Source organism: Vombatus ursinus, unplaced genomic scaffold, assembly GCF_900497805.2.
Source record: "Vombatus ursinus unplaced genomic scaffold, bare-nosed wombat genome assembly UNPS02014798.1, whole genome shotgun sequence".
In the NCBI taxonomy this organism is placed as follows: Eukaryota; Metazoa; Chordata; class Mammalia; order Diprotodontia; family Vombatidae; genus Vombatus; species Vombatus ursinus.
Window position 1 is genome coordinate 50,376,571 of NW_020954576.1, and position 20,485 is coordinate 50,397,055.

A 20,485-nucleotide genomic window follows, 5' to 3' on the forward strand; every position below is an offset into this window, starting at 1 on the left:
TTCATGCCAAACAAGAACTGGCTAAAAGAACTGAGTATTTTAAGCATGGAAAAGACCACACTTAGTGGGGGGGAGGGGAGGAGGGAGAAGCTGTTTCCAAGTATTTGAAGAGTGTCACACAGAAGACATATTAAACTAGTTTCCACAGAGGATAGAGGTAGAAGCACTGGGTAGAAGCTGCAAAGAGGCAGATTTACACTTAACATAAGGAAAAACTTTCTAACACTGAAGAGTTATCCAAGAGTGGAATATGCTACATAATCTCCCTCAACTACTTGGCATCTTATTCTGAAACTGTTTTGTATTTATTTCTGCATATATTTAGGATTTACCTACGTGTGTACGTGTTGTTTCCTCTTATAGAATCAAACCTCCTTGAAGGCACGGATTGTTTCATTTCTATTTTTGTATTCTCAGTGTCTAATAGAGTGCCCAGCACATAGCAGGCACTTAATAGTGCTTCTTGATTGATACATGTTTCTCATATCCATCCCTTCAACTCAAATGCCATCACCCTAGCTCAGACTCTTATTACCTCCTGCCTGGACGAATTGGCCCATAACCGGTCTCCTTGTTATTAGACTGTCTTTTCTCTTATCCATCTTTCATACCACTGCCAAAGTATATAGGTATGATGGCATCATTCCTCTGCTGAAAGACACCACTGCCTACTGAATAAAGCAGAAACTTCCTAGCCTGGAATTCAAGGCTCCCTACAACCAGGTGCTAATGTATAATTCATGTTACTACTCTTCAAGTACTGTAAACTCCAGGTAAATAATCTTCAATCCTGTCCTGTCTTCTTGGCACCATGTTTCTGGACAAGCCCCATTTTACATAACTGCAATGGATTCCTTTTTATTAAAAGCAGACTGTTCGATTCATATACAGAGTAACTTCTAGGATGAGTATAACTCCCCTACATCATGGGAAGGTTTGACCACATTTGAGCTCAGCCTTGCTCCAGCGGTCCTAATTATCAAATATTTACTAGCCTATAATCTAGGTCACTTTAGTTTGAAGAGTGTGGAGTGGTACACACTGACTCACTCAAACATCCTGGTACTCACTATCAATTTCTCTAGGCACTTTCTGGTATGGCCTTTTACCCACCTTACCCTGCTAGAGATCCTGTTATAAGGTGTAAGCTCTATCATGAGCCCTCTTCTCTTTTCTATCTAAATCATGTATTCTCATGGATTCAAATGTCTTTATGTAGGTGAATCCAGATCTCTCTATTCAACCTTAGTCTTTCTCCTGAGTTCCAGCCACACATTGTTAGATGTTCTCTGGACATCTCAAACTGTATGGCTCGCTGACATCTCAAAAGATCCAGAACAGAATTTGCTATCTTTTCTCTGAATCTTTCTCTTCTTCTCAATTACTATGGAGGGCATTACCATCTTCCTAGTCACCCAGGCTTGGAATACTGAGATCATCATCAACTCTTTATTCTGATCCACCCCACCTAACCAACCCAGTGCCAAATCTTGTCATTTCTACCTTTACAACACTTCTCATACAGAATCCCTTCTTTCCATTTACATAGTTACTACCCTACTACAGGCCCTCAACACCTCTTGAATGGACTACTACAATGGCCTTTTAATTAATATCCCTGCTCCTACTCACCCCACTTTAATCCATCTTTCACTTACCTGCCAAGTGATTTTCCTAAAGCACAAGTCTGACTATGTCACTCCCCTACTCAAACTCTAGTGGCTCCCTATTAACTCCCAAATATAAATTCCTGGTACTTAAATTTCTTCACAATCTTGCCCCTTCTCCCTTTCTAGTCTTACAATTAACTTCCCTTCATATACTCAACAATTCAGTTGTACTGGTCTACCAGCCATTTTTCACACATGGCAATCCATTTCCCATCTCTGTGCTCTTGCACTGGCTTGTCCTCTATGCTTGGAATGTATTACATCCTTACCTCAGTTTCCCTGGCTTTCTTTAATATTCAGTTTATCTGTAAGAGAATATTTCCATCCTTCCCATCTACTAATGCCCCCTCCTGAAATTACCTTCCATCTGCTCTGTCTATATGCTATATGTACCTAGTAATTAATACATCTCTCCCATTAAAATGTGAGTTCCTTGAGGGCAGGCAAAGGTGGTTTTTTGCCTTTTTTTTGTGTCTTCAGCATTTAGCATAGTGCCTAGCACATAGTATGCTGCTTAATAAATACTTGTTGATTGATGCCAAGGAATGGAAGGGAAGATTCTCATTAATCAAGAATTCATAAGGGTTCAAGACAAGTTTGAGCTGCCCATGGAGCCCTCAGAGCTTCTGCCACTGCTGAGAAGGAAATTAGGCCATCAAACATATCATTAGGTAGCTGAAAGACAGGTGAAGAAAGAGGCTTCACCATGCATGCTGTCACTGCCCTGGCCCAAGCATGTGCTCTATTGGAGATCTCTTCATCATGGAGCCTTCTAGATCACTATTATTCTTATGTGGAAAGGGCACCAATTTTACTCTCTTGTTACCATACCCAAGAAAATGAGGGTTCACTACCACCGTGGAAAAAGGAAGTGCCTGGACCTAATTATCTTCACTATTCTTGTAAAAGAAAAAATAATCCATTTTTTCTTCTGTAGGTAAGCAAGTAAGTCAAATGTTTGCTAAGGTGTTTTCTGGGATTTTTTGGCCTCCTTGTTGTGGCAATTATTTTCCATTGGTTTAACTTCTGGATGAAATTAAATATTTCAAGGTTAAATCTTTTTTTAACTGTACACTATATTTTTTTCTTATTCTTTTATTCTTATTATAAGCTCTGATCTTATCAGTTCTGACTTGATGATCTGATTGTGCAGATAGATGACTCAGGAATAATTCTCAAGTCAATAAGTCTTTTCCGGTCTGTTAAAATATTATTAATTTCATTCTTTGTGGTGTTATTTGGTAATTGTCTAACACCTACCAATTATTTTTTCTGAGCAAAATAGTAATGATATTGAGGCACAAGGCTTCTGTGTAATCAAGTCTTTGGCCTCCCATTTCTTTCTCCTGAACCATATTTTCCTGTATATTTCTCCTCATCCTCACTTTTTCCCATCATCATACTGATTTACCAAATATCAGAGTGTCCTCTGATTTGATTTGGAGGGTCTTAACAAGTTCTTTGTTGAATTTCTCTACCACTTCATCTTTAACAACCAAATTTGGTACATAAGTTAAAGTTATTTTCATGTTGTTCTTTTGGCACATATTTATCCTAAATATTGGAACATATAAGTGCCCAAATATCCCATGAAATAATGTTTCTTTGCAGTCTTTGGACACACTACAAAACTTATTCCAATTACTTTGCCTTGACAAAGAGTATCTGTGATCTCTCAATTTAGCTGTGATCTATCCTTCTTTCTTCTGGTTTTGTTTGTGGCAAGAGAGATATGATTCAGTAACTTTAGCAGTATGTCTACTCAGTCATTGGACAGGGATCTCATATTTAAAGGACAAAAGTCAAACTAAAGTTTGTTGACAGTCTAAAAATAACGTGGTTCTTAGCAGCACCTTTTCTGCTACTCTGCCACCATCATTATAGAAGCAGAAGAAGGTTATATGCAGGCCTGAGGTCCATTTTCATTTTCATTTCATAGATTGCTGTGAACAAATTTCATTACTAGGTGGTTTACCTACTGGTGATGTGCATCTGCATGCCATCTTTCAAGGAATCTCAAAGTAATCTTCCTAGGAGAAAGGACTTGGCCATTTTACTCCCTTGCTCTAAAACCTTTGGTAGTTCTCCACTGTCTCTAGAAATAATATAAACTCTGGCTCCAACCTGCCTCTTCAGCCTTATTTCACATTACTCTCTACGTTCCAGCCACACTGTGCAATTTGTTGTTCCTTGAATTCAACATGCTGTCTTCTACCTCTGTGCATCTGCGTAAATCATCGCTATACTTACAATATGCTCCCCTTCATCTCTTTCAAAATCCTTATATTTAAGGTTCAGCTCCTCCATGAAGCTTTGCTTGATTCCCCCACCCCACTCCTACCTGTTAATATTCTCTCCATATTCATATGTTCCTAGAGTAGCTTCTGACCTCTCCTTTGCTCTCTTCACTTTCCTAGCCTATGTTATATTTATGTCCTTATTATATTCTCCAAATAGAATTTAAGCTCCCTGGGAATAGAGCTCTTTTATTTTTGTATTTGTATTCCCAGAGTTTTAAACACAATAGTCAAGTTTATATTCTTAATATCTTAACATACACTTAACTATATATTGAATTGAATCTCTCCTCCTTAAACATCTTTCTTCTTCAAGGCCCAGTTGAGGTGCTTCCTGCTTTAAGATACATGAGATCTCCTCTAATCCCTCCTTTCTCCCAGATAAAAATGATTTACCTTTCCTTGACTTTCTCACGCCGTCCTATTTAACATTTCTCAGGCACTTATCCATTTTCTAAGTTATATTTACACCTTTTAAAACATATTAGTTTATAGCATTTGTGCATCTCTCACCCCTAAATCTTTGAGGGAAGAGACTGTGTTGTTTTTTAACCTTTGTATCTCCAGTACCTAGCAGTCATTTAATTGTTTACCAAATTGAAGATGTCTGAAACGCCATCTCACCTATGTTTTTGTTTACATTGGCAGATGTTATACCACAGAAATAAATATAACTCCTGACTTAACGGAACTATCTTTTTGAAAGACTCTTGCTATTCCCTTTGCCAACAATGATCTCCTCTCTCATCACTATCTTCCCATCCTAAAAGGCCCAGATTAAACACTGTTCTTCCACAAAAATCTTCCCTAACCAGCCCAACAAAAATTAATTTCTCTTTCTTATGAATTCTTACTATATTTTGCACTACTCATTTGTTATTACCTCTTATTGTAGTGATTTGTGTACAAATTTTATCTCCCTCATTAGGTTTTAAAGTCTTTGTGGGCAAAGAGCATTCTACATACCCCACAGTGCCTTGCACATGGTAGGCAATCAAGTATTTGAATGAGGGAATGAATGCATTCACATAAGCAGGCAAAGCTCAAAAACATACCAACATATTCAAAATCATCAACATCTTTTTATCTGCGGAACCTTCAACAGAGACAAAGGTGGTAAATACCCATTATCTTTGCTCTGCCAGTTGTGTAAGCAGGGCAGTGACAAACCCAAACCCTACTTATACCTCACCTTGTTTGTTAGACAGAGTCACTGTCCTCACCACAGTTCTGACATTCTCTTTCTCAGGACCTGGAATGGGTTGAGGTTGAAATAAGTGAGCAGATGCTCCTGAAGGTCCTTCTGAATAAAGCAAAAAACAAAAACAAAAACCATTTGTGGAAAACAACGAAACTTTTTAAGATTTAAGATTTTAAGTATCTCATAGTAGCTCTTCAATAATTCAGTAATTCACTCCTGGGTCCCTGAAGTGACTGGTTTTGTTTACAAAATCAGGTGTCTACAGAATCAAGAAAGTTATTTAGCAACATATAGTAAAGGGAAAACAGTGCTAGCTTTGGAATCAGATCTGGAATCGAGTTCTGTCCTATCACTCACTAGCTGTGTTACCCTGAGCAATTCATTTAAACTTTCAGGACCCTCAGTTTTCTTCTCTGCAAAACGAAAGGGTTGAACTAGATGATCTGTGCTAAATCTACATTCCTATGATCCTACTAAAAAGTGTCATTTATTTCTGTTTAAAGCTGTTGCTGGCTGAGGGGCTTCCAGACTGCCTAGGATGGAGCCTGCCAAAATAACAGGGCACCCGCAGGTCACTTTGGCTACCTCCTGCCTATGCTGAGCTGACCTTGGAAAAGACCTGTTGTCTTAGGAGTGTAGCCTTGGCCAGGCTCAGTCTTAGCGTGGTGGGGAGGGCAGAGATGCTCTAGTAATGGGGGAATGAATGAAACTTACTTGGCTAATTACTGAGCTTAATTTATGCTACCTTGGACACTTGAAAACTTTTCGACCTTGCACCAAAAATCTTATATGGACACCCTACTTTGGGGCTCAGATGCCCTTTTCCTGGAGTAGTGTTGAGGTTATTTTTGTTTCACATGAAACTTTGAAATTTTGTTTGACGAAACATGATATAAATTTAGGGTTTCACAGGTCAGAAAAACAAAACTTGGATTTTTTTTTCTGTTATGCAGTGATGTCTTTTGCCAAGTTATTTGTTGTGACAGGATTGAACAAAGTTGTAGTCATAAAAAAAAGTGTCATTTTTGCTAGTATAGGACAATTTTTAAGTTAGTGTTTATTTTCCTAATTTATAACTCTAAATGTTGGCTGGTAGACATACTGCTTACACAGAAAAACCAACAATGGACTAAGATTTGGAAGTTTTGTGTTTTATTCCATATATGGCATCAACCTGTCCTATAACTGTGGGCAAATTAATTCTCTTTCTGTACTGTAAGATTCCCTACTCAGTCAAATGAAGATAATTATCCTAGTTTTCTTTTTCCCAGGGATGCTGTGAAAATAACTGAAAGAATGTACTCTATACTGAAAAAGACACTAATAAAATTCAGATTGTTACTGTAAAACTGATACACTATAGACATAGCAAGAAGACCAAAGTCTAAAGTCACTACAATTTAATCTGCCTTTACTTGCTTGGCAAACATTATAAAAATTAACTCTACAGATAACCTCAGTTTTTCTTTGCTACGACATTCATTCCTGTCTAGCTGAGTCTTACTTCTTTCTCATCTTTATGCGTGTCAAATAAACTTTTCAGACCTGAATTCTGAATACAGACCCATAAAGATAATCATATAGAACATGCTTGAGAAGAGTTTCCAAGAAAGTGACTGTTTATAGAGAAACTTGGCATTTAAAAATTTAGTAGAGTTGGAATCCTGACTCAGACACTTACAATGTCTGTGACCCTGGGCAAGTCACTTAACCTGTCTGCCTCAGTTTCTTCATCTGTAAACAGGGGTAATAAGAGCCCCTGTCTCTCAGAGTTGTCATAAGAATCAAATAACATGTGTAAAGCATTTTGCAAACCTTAAAGCTCTATACAAATACTAGCCATTATTATTGTTATGATGATTACGATGATGGTTCAGGACATTAAACAACCAAGTCAAGACAATTATAGAAGAAAACTCTATCATCAACCCAAGGAATGACAACTCTAGTACAAAGCCAGATTTTCCAATTTTTATGGTTTTTCATTTGCCTTTCTTTGAAATCTTGTTGTTAAATGGTGAACAGGCTTTCTATTTAAGCTTAGTTCCTATTATTTAGGGATCAGTATAGAACCAGATTAAATGGATAAGGCAATCCTTAGCTTTAGAACAAAAATGACCCTTCCAGAAAAAAAAATAAGCCACAAAAACAACTCATTCATTTTAGTTCTTATGTTCGGAAAATATAGTATGCTCCAAGATCAAAACAACTATCTCTGTCAAAAATTTCTCACAAACGTTACCTCCTTGCTTTTTAGATTTTTCCTTCATTTTCTTTGACTTGATTTCTTCAAGAGTTTTTATTCCAAAATTCAAACTATCACCTACAAAGCCAAAAGAGGATTTATAATGAAGAAATGAAACAGTAAAGAGGCAGGGTCTATTGTCTAGGACATTTTGGCCAGGGTTTTCTTCCTCCCTAAGCCAAAAACATATGCTAATAGGAACTTTATAAAAAATGGTCACAAATTAGTGAATATTTCTATAAAACTTATGGCTAAGAGCAGAAGTTCATAACCAGAGACCCAAGAATTTGATTTTAAAATATTCTGATAACTATTTTAATATAACTGTTTTCCTTAATAATCCTATATATTTTATTTTATGCACTTTAAAACACAATTTTGATGAGGAGTCCATAAAACAAAAAAGATCAAGAACTTCTGGGGTAAAGGATCAGCATTTAAAACCTACTCTTACCTAGCTTTAGGCTGACCCCGGGTTTCCGGGCACCAGTTATACGTAATCCATTATGAACTTCAGGACTTGGTTGTAGAATAGGTGTTTTAGTTTCATCTCCTTCCTCAGAAAACTGATCTAGAGAACAAAGTCAAACAAACAAAACTTAAAATGATGAAGACTTACAGTTTTTTTCCTGGTTCTACCTCTGATTCGCTGAGTGATTTTTCATTGAGTTCCTCTGTTTCTGAATCTCCAAAATAAAGTTGATGCTTACCATCGTCATCTTCATCATCATCTGCAGCATTGATTACAACTGGAGGATGTGTGGGACTGGGAACGTTTTCTGAATTTTCCACTTTCATTACACCCCGAAGCTGGGGGGAGGGGTTGGACGGGACAGACAGTTTATTCTGCTGCATTGAAAGCTGACTAGTTTTCACCTCTTCATCTGGTGACTCAGGCACAATGGGTAAAATAGCTAAAAGTGAAAAGGCAGCAGTAAGTCAGTAACAATTGAAAAACAGAACTCCAAATTACTTTGTCTACACATACTAGATTCAGTAGTTTTCATAAAACTTTGTTATGTCCTTTTTAGTCTCTAGTTAGAATATATCCTCTTCAGATGCATTAACTGTCTTCTATTTTGTAATTCCTCAAATTCCAAAAGAAGAATTATAAATATGCAACTGTATTCAAGACATATAAAAGTCTCAATAACTGTGTTTACTAATTCTTAATAATCAATTTTATGAATTCTAAAAATCAAAACTTTTGTTAAGCAAGGCAATGGGAGGAAAAAATATGGTAGAAAACACTTTAAAATCTATATTACATTTAACTGCTAAGCAACAGATTCTTGTTTACTTAATTTTTATTAAATAGATGTTGTAAAATTCAAGTCAAATCAATTCAACAAATAAACATTTACTAATTAGTAGAACACAGTGCTAAGTGCTTGGAGAAATACATAACAGATAAAACATCATCCTAGTTTTTAGGGAGCTTACAGTCTAGTTGGGAAATAACTCACATAAATAATTATTTTAAAAATACAATAGTACATAAATGAGGAAGCAAACAAATCAAAGTGTTATGGCAAGCTGGGAGAGAGAAGAGAGAAAAGTATCCTAACTGGGGAAAACTGAGGAAGGTTTCATGGATGACATGAAAAATTCAGCATCTGAATTTTTAAAAGTTAGTGAAATGGAAGAAGAAGGGCATTATAAGGACAGGGAACAGCACAAGCAAAGGCTTGAAGATAGTAAAGCATAGGACCTATAAAGAGATAGTGAACAGTCCAGTTTTGGTTAGAGTATCATACACATAGAAGGCTCAGTAGTATGAGATAATGAGAAATATGGGGTTGTGCCAGACCATGAAAAGTCCTGAAAATAAAGTTAAGGACTTTAACCTTTATTTGATAGGCAACAGGGAGTAATTAAAGGGGTCTGAGGAGAGAAGGGACATGACCAGATAAATGTACAAAGAAGATAAATCTGACTATGAGATAAAAGAAGGAGACAGTGAAAATTAGGTCTATTAGGAGTCCAGGTGGGTAGCAACAAGGGCTTATATTACAGTAGCAGCAGTACAAATAAAAAGAGAGGACAAATCCTCCCCCAGACTTCTTAAACTTGATAACCACTTGTTAGTTGACTGATTCTGGTAGTATCATTTGTCAAGAAGCATTTACTAAACACCTACTATGTGCCAGGTACTTTGCTGGGAGAGACATTATGTACACACATAATTACATATGAAATGTATACAAAATAATGCAAAATGGGGGAAGAGGCAATAAGGATCTGAGGAGATCGGAAAAGGCCTCCAGTAGGACACAGCATTTTGAAGGAAAGCTCTACTAGGGATTATGAAAGTTTAAGACAGGAAGTATTTTAATCACTGCTGCAGAATGGAGATGAGGTTTCAGAAGAGAAAGGCAGATACTGGAATGAAAAAACTAGTTAGTGATTAAGAAAACAATTTGGATTTGGGGACATAGCTTAAAATAAAGAAATGATAAATGCTTAGCCATAAATGGAATATACTGTGTGAGGGCTGATAAAAATATTTTTGCTTGGAGTTTTCTAAATCTCACCAAAAAGATTTTAAATGGAAAAGAGAGAAGGAAGAAAACTGCCTACATATATCTGCTGAATCCCAAAGAGTAGGCGCTCCAACGTAGGAAAAATTGCAGTAGAAACACCCAGAAATTCATGGGAGAAAAAATGCAAAATCCAGTAAGGCAGATAGCAAAGTAAACAACAAAACAAAAAAAGCATAAGGTCTCAGATGCTACACAAAATATGGGCAATACAGTAAACTAAAGCAGGGAAACAAGTAACCTCAAAGGTATTACCAAGATATGGTGGGACAAGATCCATGACTGGAATATGGATATGGAAAGTTAAATCTTATTTAAAAGGAATAGAAGCAAAAAAAGTAGAAACAAAATTGCATTTGTAGATTGAGAGTTATATTTAACAAAAAGAAATGCTCTATACACACCAAAGTATTTATTGCAGCACTTTTTGAAGTTGTAAAGAACTGGAAACAAAAATGCCCATCAATTGGGGAATAGCTAAACTGTGGTACACAAATGTAATGGCATATTACTGTGCTGTAAGAAATAGGAGCATAATGAATCTGCTGCAGACAAGCAAGAAAAGACTTATGTGAGCTGATGCAAAGTGAAATAAGCATAGTAAGAAAAACAATCTATACAATGATCATAACAATGTAAATGAAAAGAATAATCACAAACCAATCACAACTGAATATTTCTAAATTATAAAAACTAAGTATGGCCCTAAGGTACAAAAAGATACCCCACATCTCTCTTCTGCAGAAGGGAATATCAATGGGTGTGACATAATGTACATGATATCAGTTTTTTTCCCCCAATAGGATAACTGGTTTTGCTGAATTTACTCTTTTAAAATTCTTTTGATCTATAAGGAATGTCTTTGTGGACAGGATGGGGATAGGAAGAAAGATACAGAGGAAACTGTAGGTGATAACAAAACAAAAATTATCTTTAAAATTCATTTCTTAAGAAAAGATATGTTTACTTGAGAAAATCCAGAAATAAGATAAGGAAGCATGCATGAATGAAAGTATTGGTGTGAAGCTCAGTGGATGGAGAAGCAGAAATGATATTGGCATAGGTGTACTTCAGACCTCCTGGAAAGAAAGAGCAAAGAGATTGGGAGTTCAGACGTGATAGATGAGGAGAGACTTCAATTATCTTGACATCTGCTAGAGTTCTTTCCACTCAAAGCAGCTGATAAATGGTTTGCTTAATTATAGTATTATTTTTCAAGAGACTGAAGGAAGAGGGGAGGAATGAGAGAAGTATGCAGGTGATATAAAAACAAATGGTATTAATAAAATTTTATTTAAAAAAAGAAAGTAGAAGAAGCAACAAGAAGAATTGCTATTCTGAATCCAATTCTTCTCCCTTTTCTGCTCAGAATGTAAGCTTTTAAGGGAAGGGATTTCTTACTTTTGTCTTTGTGTCCCCAACACCTAGTACACTGACTTGCAAATAGTTGGTGTTTAATAAGTGTTTATTGGCTTGGCTTGGATTTAGGTTGGAGCTGATAAATTCAAGCTTCTTTTGAAGGTCTTTGTGGTGTGATAAAAAATTAAAATCAGAAAATATTAGAGTGACTAAAAATGTGTGAAATTATTTAAAATAAAAACAAAACTTACTTTTGCTTGGAGGTAGGAAAAGGCCTTCAACATAGCGACCTCTGTTGTGATGAAATGCACAATTTAATTTTTGACATCCCATTGGCTGGTTTTCCCAGTAGCATGGAATCTCACTCCGCTTTTTCTGTAGAGAAAAAATTAAGAGATAAACCAAAATATGAAATGGGATTATCTTATCTTGAAAGGACAATCAAGAATCAAATACAGCCTCTACCTGAAGATCTCCAAGGAAGGGAACCCTATCACCTTTAAGGCAGTTAATTCTACTCTCAGGAAGCTCCAGTTGTTCATTTTTCCTGACATGCAGCCTAAAATGGTCTTTGCACAACTTCCACCAATCTCTCCTGGTTCTCTCCTCAGGGGCCAAACAGAACAAAGCTAATCCTTCCTCCACACTTCTCTTCAAATACTTGAAGCCAGCAAACACGTTTTCTCCTTTTCAGGCCAACCATCCCCATTTCCTTCAAATGATCCTCATACATCATGAAGGTAGGGGCCTTAACCATTCTAGTTACCATCTTTGAACACTCTCCAGCTTATCAACGTCTTTCTTAAACTATGATGCTCAGAATCGAACACAACAGTTTAGATGAACTCTGACAAGGAGAGTGTACAGGAGGACTCTCACCACCCTATTTTTGGAAGTTATGCTTCTCTTGATGCACCCCAAGGTCACATTAACTTTTTTTTAACTGCCACATTAGACTGATGACTTTATTTGCTTTGCAATCTACTAAAACCACTAGATTTTTTCATAACTGCTATCTAATCATTCTCCATCTTATTATTTGTGAAGTTGATTTTTTTTATCCAAATATATAAATTTACATTTGTATTAGATTCAGCCCAATGCTCTAGCCTGACAAGATCTTTTTGGATCTTGACCCTATCATCCAGTGTGTTAGTTACTCCCTCCCAGCTTTGTGTCATCTATAAATTTGATGAGATTATCTGTATCTTTACCCATTTATACACAGCAAAGGCACAGGACAAAGCAAACATTCCTAGAGTACTTCTCTGAAGACTTCCTGCCAAGTTAATATCAAACCATTTACAATTACTCTGAGTTTGGCCATCTGATCAGTTCTGAACCCATCTGGTTTACTGTTTAATCCACAACACTCCATCGTCTCCCCAACTATATCCACAACTTTCTCCATAACTACTCTTCCTGCTTATGAGTCAGGGAAGGCAGCATAGTACATGTGAAAATAGTATGAGAATGGAGAATGGCTGCACAAGCTGTGGTATGTGAATGTGATGGAATACAATTGTGATATAAAAAGTAATGAAAGGGAATAGTTTTAGAACCTGGGAAGATATGTATGAACCAATATGAAATAAAGCAAGCAGAACCAAAAGAATAACTTACAAAATAACAAAATTATTGTAAAGATAATCAACTTTGAAAGAGTTAGGAACTCTGATCAACACAATGAACAACAGAGTACAAATTGATCCTCCTCCTCCTGCCCCACCCCCTCTTCTCCTTTTCTCTCTCTCTCTCTCACACACACACACACACACACACACTGTACTATGTTTTGCATGACTATCCTTATCTGCAATGGTTTTATTTTTCTTGCTTTCTCAATGAGTAGAGGAAAGAAAAAAGGGAAAAGAGAATTTGGAACAAAAAACTAAATTAATTTTTAAAAATAGTGCTGGATTCTAAACCAAAGAATTGGGATTCAAATTCCAGTTCTTCCACTTGCTAGCTATATGACCCTGGGCAAGCCACCTTAACCTCTTAGTGTACTGGGCATTTCTCTAAAATTATAAGTTGCAGAAGAATTGTTCTGCACTGATAGAAGAAGATTCTTCACTGGGCTTCCCCACAGTGATACAATCACAGGTCTAGGCAAAACAGATAAAAACAAACAGCCCAAGGTCTAAGCTTCTAGGAAATTATAGCAGTAGGAATTTTAAAAGATCATTATCAGTAATAGTAATATTTATAATGTTAAAGGGGAAAAGAAAATAATGAAATACTGTTAATTTTATGAAGAACCTCAGATGCATTAAAAAGAGTATAGAGTGTAGAATATTTCAGAGCTTTTAATAAAGCTCCGTCTCCCCCCCAAAAAAACACATGCAAAAAGATCAGATATTTTTACCAGCAGAGACCTATAAAGACAATGAGCAATTATTCTTTTGAAATTCCCAAATGGGAATTATAAACATTGCTATTTTATAGATGATGATAATAGCAATTATTTAATTGCCTCTTGCTTCGAAGCCACAGAAATCCAGTGTCCCAATTCAGGATCTGATGTTAATTTTCCTTGCTCCTGAGGCCTTTGGTTTAAGAGATTTTACTACCTCTTTCTTGGAAGTAAACTTTCACAACATAGGTTGACCTATGGTAGTGAATCCTGCTGTGTTCCACAATCATGTGATATTTAACCCATTCAGCCTTATAGATAAGTACATAAAGTTTGCCAGCTCATAAAAAGGCATGCCAGTTTGTCCTATTCCTCTTACTCATCAAACTACACAAAGCAAAGAAATTAAATTTTTTAATTGTCCTACCACCCAGTGTTTCTGGTTTCAGGCTACTGATTATCAAATGTCACTAAACTTAAGACTGACCACTTACATCAATTTCCATGTGTCGGAACCTGCAGACCTGTCGAAAACAGCGCCCTTCCTGCCACAGTGTGCAAACAGTCTCATTTCCTAGGGCAGCTTCACAGTGCCGGAATGGGCAGCTATCTCCCTGTAACAAATAGGAAAGAAGAAAGAAAATAATTATGACCTAAAAGATTCACATACATCTATAAATGTAAAACTCTGCTGCTCAGTGGTAAGTACTTAATAGGCAAAAGAGATAAGTCAAGATAAAAAAAAAATAAAAGTTCAAAGAAAGTAGGATTAATCTAAGAGAAATAGGTTCTACTTTGCAAAGATTTCTTATAGGTATTTCTTACAGTTATTACTATTTCCTTCATCTGAGGCTAGAACACATAAGTATAGATTCAGAGTCAAAGAAAACACAAGTGAGAGTGTTAAAACCTGAAAAATATATAAACAGTAGCTTAATTTCAACCTACATATCCTGAGTTCTACAGGTAAAGCCAATTCTAGCTATAAAATATCAAGATGCTAGACCAGAAGATAGGGCCAGTCACATGTTCTATAACACAGGCAGCACATATTGTTAATACTCTGAAATTAAGCACCATTTTGGTATAATTGGCGGGCTATATGTACTTAGAATCAACAAAATTGCCAGGGCTTTGATCACAACAGAGAACTACACACGTATTTGGGCATTCTAAGCATGATGTTACTAAAGGGGTTTAGAAAAAAGTCTTTCATATGAAGACATAGATGTGTAAATTACAAGAAAGAGACAAATAGTACATATCAAAATGAAAGAGGCTAGAAAAGCTGTGTGTGTGTGTGTGCGCGCGTGTGTGTGTATCTTCAGAGTTGTCAGCAAGAAATTTGGAAAAGAAAAGAATTAAAATATAAATCTTAATTTACACACTCATGGAAAAGTGGCAACTACACATACATAATAACATTCACATTACATAAAATCAACGTCAACAGCCTATGGCCAGTGGTCTTCACCATTTTAGGGCTGCAGAGAGAAAAAAACATGGTACAGACTACGCAGAATGGCAACTTTGTCATGTGCCTTGAACTTTTTTCAGTTACAACCTGAAGCAACTTTAAAATAAAAGACAATGAACATTAACTATTTACACTCTAAATTTTCTTCCAACTGTTAATGTTCATATACACATTTTTATATAATTGAAATCAGTGTAAACATACTATTTTTTAAACTTAATGCTATTTTATATCATATGCCTTTTAAAAGATCACTCTGGCAAAACATAAAAAATACAATTAAAGGTACAAAACCACCAGAAGAAGAAAAAGATTATAAAGAATAAACAAATTCTCCTATTGTGCACTATTCTTTCCTAGAGGAAGAGCACGAAAGACCAAATAAAACAGATAAGCAGTGAAACACAAACATTAAAATGATTAGAGAAAATCTTATCCAATGTAGGAAATCAATTATAGGAAAGAACTTTTAAGTTCTACCTTGGTGCATGTAGAATAGAAAAAAAAGTAGCAGTCTTCTCCTTGATTAGACATGCTGGCCAGATCCTCAGATCAAGTGCTGGGGCTTGAAAACAAGCCACTACTTCTCTAGAAGAGAACCAGGTTCCAACTCTTTTTCAAATGTTCTCAATCTTCCACAGGCAATTCAACCACTGAAATCTTCTTTAAAATGTTACCTTAGATAGAAGGGAATATAAATCAAAATATATGAGGTACATCTCCTATTCTACAACTTCTAACCCTAAATGATTTTGATCATTTGTGAGATAACAGTGCAAAATCTGTGTTGGTATCTTATCCCTCCACTAGACAATGATCTCAAGAAGAGCAATGGCATCATATTTTGTATCTCACTTAGTGCCTACCACAATGCTTTGGGCATACCAGGGTTTCCATAAATGTTTGTTACATTATTTCTCTTTTTGTATTGGACCAATGATTTCATTATTATATGGAACTCCCTCTCTGATGCATACTGGCACCTTCAAGGCAATCTATGGTCTTACGAGTCTCCTGTGCCACTGTGAAATTAAAATGATTTACCCAGTCACAAAATCAATATCTATTAGGGTTGGGACTTGAACCCAGATTTTCCTGACTCTGAGGTTTGCTCTCTATCCAGTAAACTTAAACCACACTGCTTCTCTTTTCTAGTTGTATCCTAATATCCAAAGATGTTAATCCATATTTGTTGTTTTATAAACATACTTTCATGTAATTTCTATGTGTATATTGTATACATATTGTATACAATATACAAGTATATTCTATACTTGTGATATTTCACTTAGACTATAAAATCCTTGCAGATAATCATACTTTCATTTTTCTCTTTCATATTTCCTATGGGATCTAATATATTCATCAGAAGAGTGTGAATGCTCAATAAATACTGCTAACTAAACAGATGACTCAGATTAATTTTTCTAATACTTAGATGATTCCTATGCAATCTACATGCTAGACTTGGCCAGGGAAGAAATAATCTAGAATTTTTTTTTCACTTGAAAACTGCTACATTAGGATTCATAGGATCATGGATCTAGAAGAAGCCTTAGAAATCATGTAGTCCAATCTTTCATTTCACAGTTGAGGAAATTTGAGGCTCAGAGAGGTTGTGACTTTGATCACAAAGCGAGTAAGTGGAAGAACTGAGATTCAAACTCAGATCACATAACTCTAAGTTTACCCTTTACATTGTATCACACTACCCTTAATATTACAAAAGCATCTGATTCTTATTTCAAAAGCAAATGCACCTGACTTAGAAGGTGCAAATTATTTTACTGGAATAAAGTTAAAATCTATATGTTTCTGAACTTCCTTTTACCTGGACATATATTTACATAATAATGAAAATGGTTGCACTTACACCCAAACTCACCAGTGGAGGCAGGGGGAAGAACATATTATAATCAAATCTATTTTAAACTCAATTTTCCCTGGCTGTAAACTAAAAGACAGAATTCTTCTCACTGGGGGCCTTCTAGAGACAAACCTCTGGATTCTGAAAAAAAAAAAGCAAGTTATTTGTTTTCTGCCTGCTTTACTGACTGATGACAGATACATACATTGCAAGGGTGAAAGCAAGAGCTGTTTTGCACAGTCAAAACTCACTGCTTCTTGAGAAGGAAAATTAAAATAACTGACATTTATTTACATAGTGCTTTAAGGTTTGCAAAATACTTTATATACATGTTTATTTATCTCCTGTTATATCACACTTTCATTATCATAAACTACTTTATTGTATATATTTGTATTTATTCACTTTATACATATGCCATATATGTTTTATGTGTATTTGTCTCTACCATTGGAATGTAAGCTTCTTGCAAGTAAAGATTTTTTTTTCTGTACTTGTATCCCCAGCAACTGGCACAGTAGTGGACACAAGAGTATGCACTTAATCAATAATTGTGATTGATTACTTGATCTTTCCAATAATCCTGGGAGGTAGCTACTACAAGTTTTATTACCCTACATCATAGATAAGGAAGCTGAGGTGTAAGAATCTCTTGTGCTCTATACATTTCTCTCACAACAAATAATCACTCTATTTGAAATATAAAGAGACAGTACAGCTGTGAGCACACACACGTGGGAAACATGATTTGGGGCATGTACATAGATTGCACTAAACTACACATTAGAATATTCCGCGTCATTTTAAAAACATATTTCTAAAAGTACTAGAACTCTTCCCTTTCAACAAACACACACTTTCTGGACTCTAATTAAAAGCTAAGATATGTGCTGATACTAAGAATTAGGAGGGTATTTGCTTAGTTTTTCATTCCAAAACCAGGTCTAGAAATTCAGTTACTTACATTTCATATGTAACATAAAAACCACAGTGAGTAAATCAAGGGCCTCTTCCCAGTAGCTATGGAAATGCTTTCTGCAAGGCTCAGAAGCCCTCAGGATATCCCTCTTCTACTTCACCACACTGAGTTCAGACTTGTTTCACTTTGTAGCAGACAACATACACTCCTACCACTCAAGCCCACCAAGAGGCAATTTATAGATTATAAAGTATGGAACTTTCATTTCATGCATTCCTCAGCTTCAATATTTACTTAAGTAAAAGATAAAAATTTTAGGATGCTTCACATTAACTAAAAGTTAAATGTTGCACAAAAATTCTCAAACTGGCCACCTTGACCTATTCTTTTTTTCTGTGGCTCCTCCTTTTTGCATCTTAGCATCATTGGCATTCCTCAAGTCTCAGTTCAGGTGCCACTTCTGATTTTAAGCCTCTCCTAATTCACTGAATGACACTGTATTTACTTTTTTGTGTACATATTGTATCCCTCATCCCTACTTGATAAGAATGTAAGTGCTTTGAAGTCAGGGGCTATTGTATTTTTGTCTTTGTAACCCTCCTGCCTAGAGTACTTAGTACATAGTAGGGATGGAATAAATGGCTTGTTGAATTGATTATCAAGGATGGAGACCTCTGAAAATCACTATCAGCAAATAGTTCAACTTTTCACTCACTTGTGAGAGGTATATACTTACATATTTCCAGAGGAAAGCTTTATTTGAAGGAGCACAATTATTAATACTGAAAAAAATCATTTCTTCAGCCTTTATTTAAGCCATTAGTTAAAAATAAAGTTATAGTTCAATGATGTTGCTAAGTAACAGACAGTAGTGCCTTCAATATTTAATAATGTAGCTGCTATACCAGAAAACTACTATTCTCCCAAAATATAAGCAGAAGAATCAAGACAATTCTGTGCAATTCTCTCAGTGAAAAACATCATTTTAAAAGAAAAACAGAATAACAAATAAAAATTAAACTGGAGTTCAAACCCAATTAGCCAGTGAGCTGTTTTTTAAACAGTCTAATTTCAGGACTAGAATAACCATTTAAAAAATCAAGTACAAATCCATTTCTTGCAGACTACTCATTGCAAGAGATGCTCATTTTTCTGAAAAGCATAAAATGCTTGACTTGTGCTTCTGAAAATTATGCAGATAACCTTAATATTCTAAATAATTATAATTTAAATTATAGAAATATCTACTCTTTAAAAGAAAAAAAAAAGGCAAATGATACATCTCCATACTTACATTAGCTGGGTGACCTCCACAGGATCGTCTGTCTTCAATGAATTCCAATTTATTACTCCTGTAGGTCGAACCAACACTCAATCCGTGAATTAATAATAAAGGGGCAGAAAGAATTTTCCTCCTCACATTGACAAGGAAACACCTCTCAGCCACAATTCAAACACAGGCTGTGCTTTTTAAACATCTCCCAACTACTGGAAGAATAAGTCCATTCGAATAATCTCTCTCAGAATGGAGACAGCCAGGGTTAGTTATCTCTTCCAAAAAAAAAAATAGTTCATTTAAAGATGAACTGGAAATTCAAAGGGCTACAAAAAAAGATCCATCTTCCACAGCCGGACAACTTATTTTTTTTTAAAAAACAAAAACAAAAAATTGAATAATATCCAATTCTGGTCTTCAAGATTTCTTCACCTATTAAGAAAAAACAGAAACCTTCCCCCATCTTTATTATCTGTACACTGAAAATACATGTGTATGTAAAGGTATAGGTATGTGTGTATCTATGTATATAAGCATATACATATATACAAATTGGTTTATACACACAAACACATATACACAAATGTGCATAAACAAAGCATTTGAGTAATTTTTCATCTTTAAAATATATAATAAAAATCTTTAGGTTTGACTGCATTTTAAAAAAAATAATGATAAAAACTCAGAATCAAGGTATCTTTTTAAAAAGGCTGAAATCTTGCACCAGCCCACAAATGTTGATGAAATAATATCCTTACACATATGAATGTGTATAGTATGGATGCATGTATAACATTAAAGTTTCCATATGATCTTTAACCAAAATAGATGGAAATGATCAGAGTAGTGACAACTGAATGGTACAACAAACTATAGATGGCAGAGAAGCAGAGAAGTCATTCTGAAAACAGTTATAGAAAACATAAGGAGCTTAACACTTGGGGAAAGACAACATTTCCTTTAAATCAATACCAATTCTGCTAGCAAGGCATTAAGTATTAGTCATGCAAAGGTTTGCGTGAGCAGCTGTTTCAAATTTTTTAAGCTACTGACTACTAATAAGGAATTTATAATTGCCTGTCTATTCAGGTTAGTGAGGTGTTCAAACTTTCAATTTTGCAATGATGTTGACACGTTATAACAAAAAAGTTTAAATAAAAACATTGTTATTTTTAAGGTTTATTCTAGATTTTTAAACCAGCCCCCAAAACTTAAAAGGAATTTTGATTCTTATAAAAGTTGCACAACCTCTAGGCTAAATCTTGTCAAATTCTACCC

At 35.4% G+C, this 20,485-nt stretch overlaps 1 protein-coding gene across 7 annotated transcripts in view; it reads right to left on the bottom strand.

Moving 5' to 3' along the window:
* Positions 1 to 20,485, bottom strand: part of ZC3H11A (zinc finger CCCH-type containing 11A) — a 38,938-nt gene that overhangs the window by 11,901 nt on the left and 6,552 nt on the right. For 4 of the 7 annotated variants that reach the window (XM_027871039.1, XM_027871043.1, XM_027871038.1 and 1 more), the window contains exons 3-11: positions 19,226 to 19,283; positions 17,031 to 17,153; positions 15,626 to 15,822; positions 14,163 to 14,282; positions 11,564 to 11,687; positions 8,124 to 8,327; positions 7,868 to 7,984; positions 7,411 to 7,491; positions 5,160 to 5,270 (exon numbers count right to left, since the gene is read on the bottom strand). In XM_027871039.1, the coding sequence (XP_027726840.1) occupies positions 5,160 to 5,270; positions 7,411 to 7,491; positions 7,868 to 7,984; positions 8,124 to 8,327; positions 11,564 to 11,687; positions 14,163 to 14,282; positions 15,626 to 15,679 (811 nt within the window). In that variant the 5' untranslated portion in view covers positions 15,680 to 15,822; positions 17,031 to 17,153; positions 19,226 to 19,283. Of the gene's footprint in view, positions 1 to 5,159; positions 5,271 to 7,410; positions 7,492 to 7,867; positions 7,985 to 8,123; positions 8,328 to 11,563; positions 11,688 to 14,162; positions 14,283 to 15,625; positions 15,823 to 17,018; positions 17,154 to 19,225; positions 19,747 to 20,485 lie in introns of those variants that run through there. The other 3 variants (XM_027871042.1, XM_027871040.1, XM_027871044.1) reach the window with 3 other exon arrangements.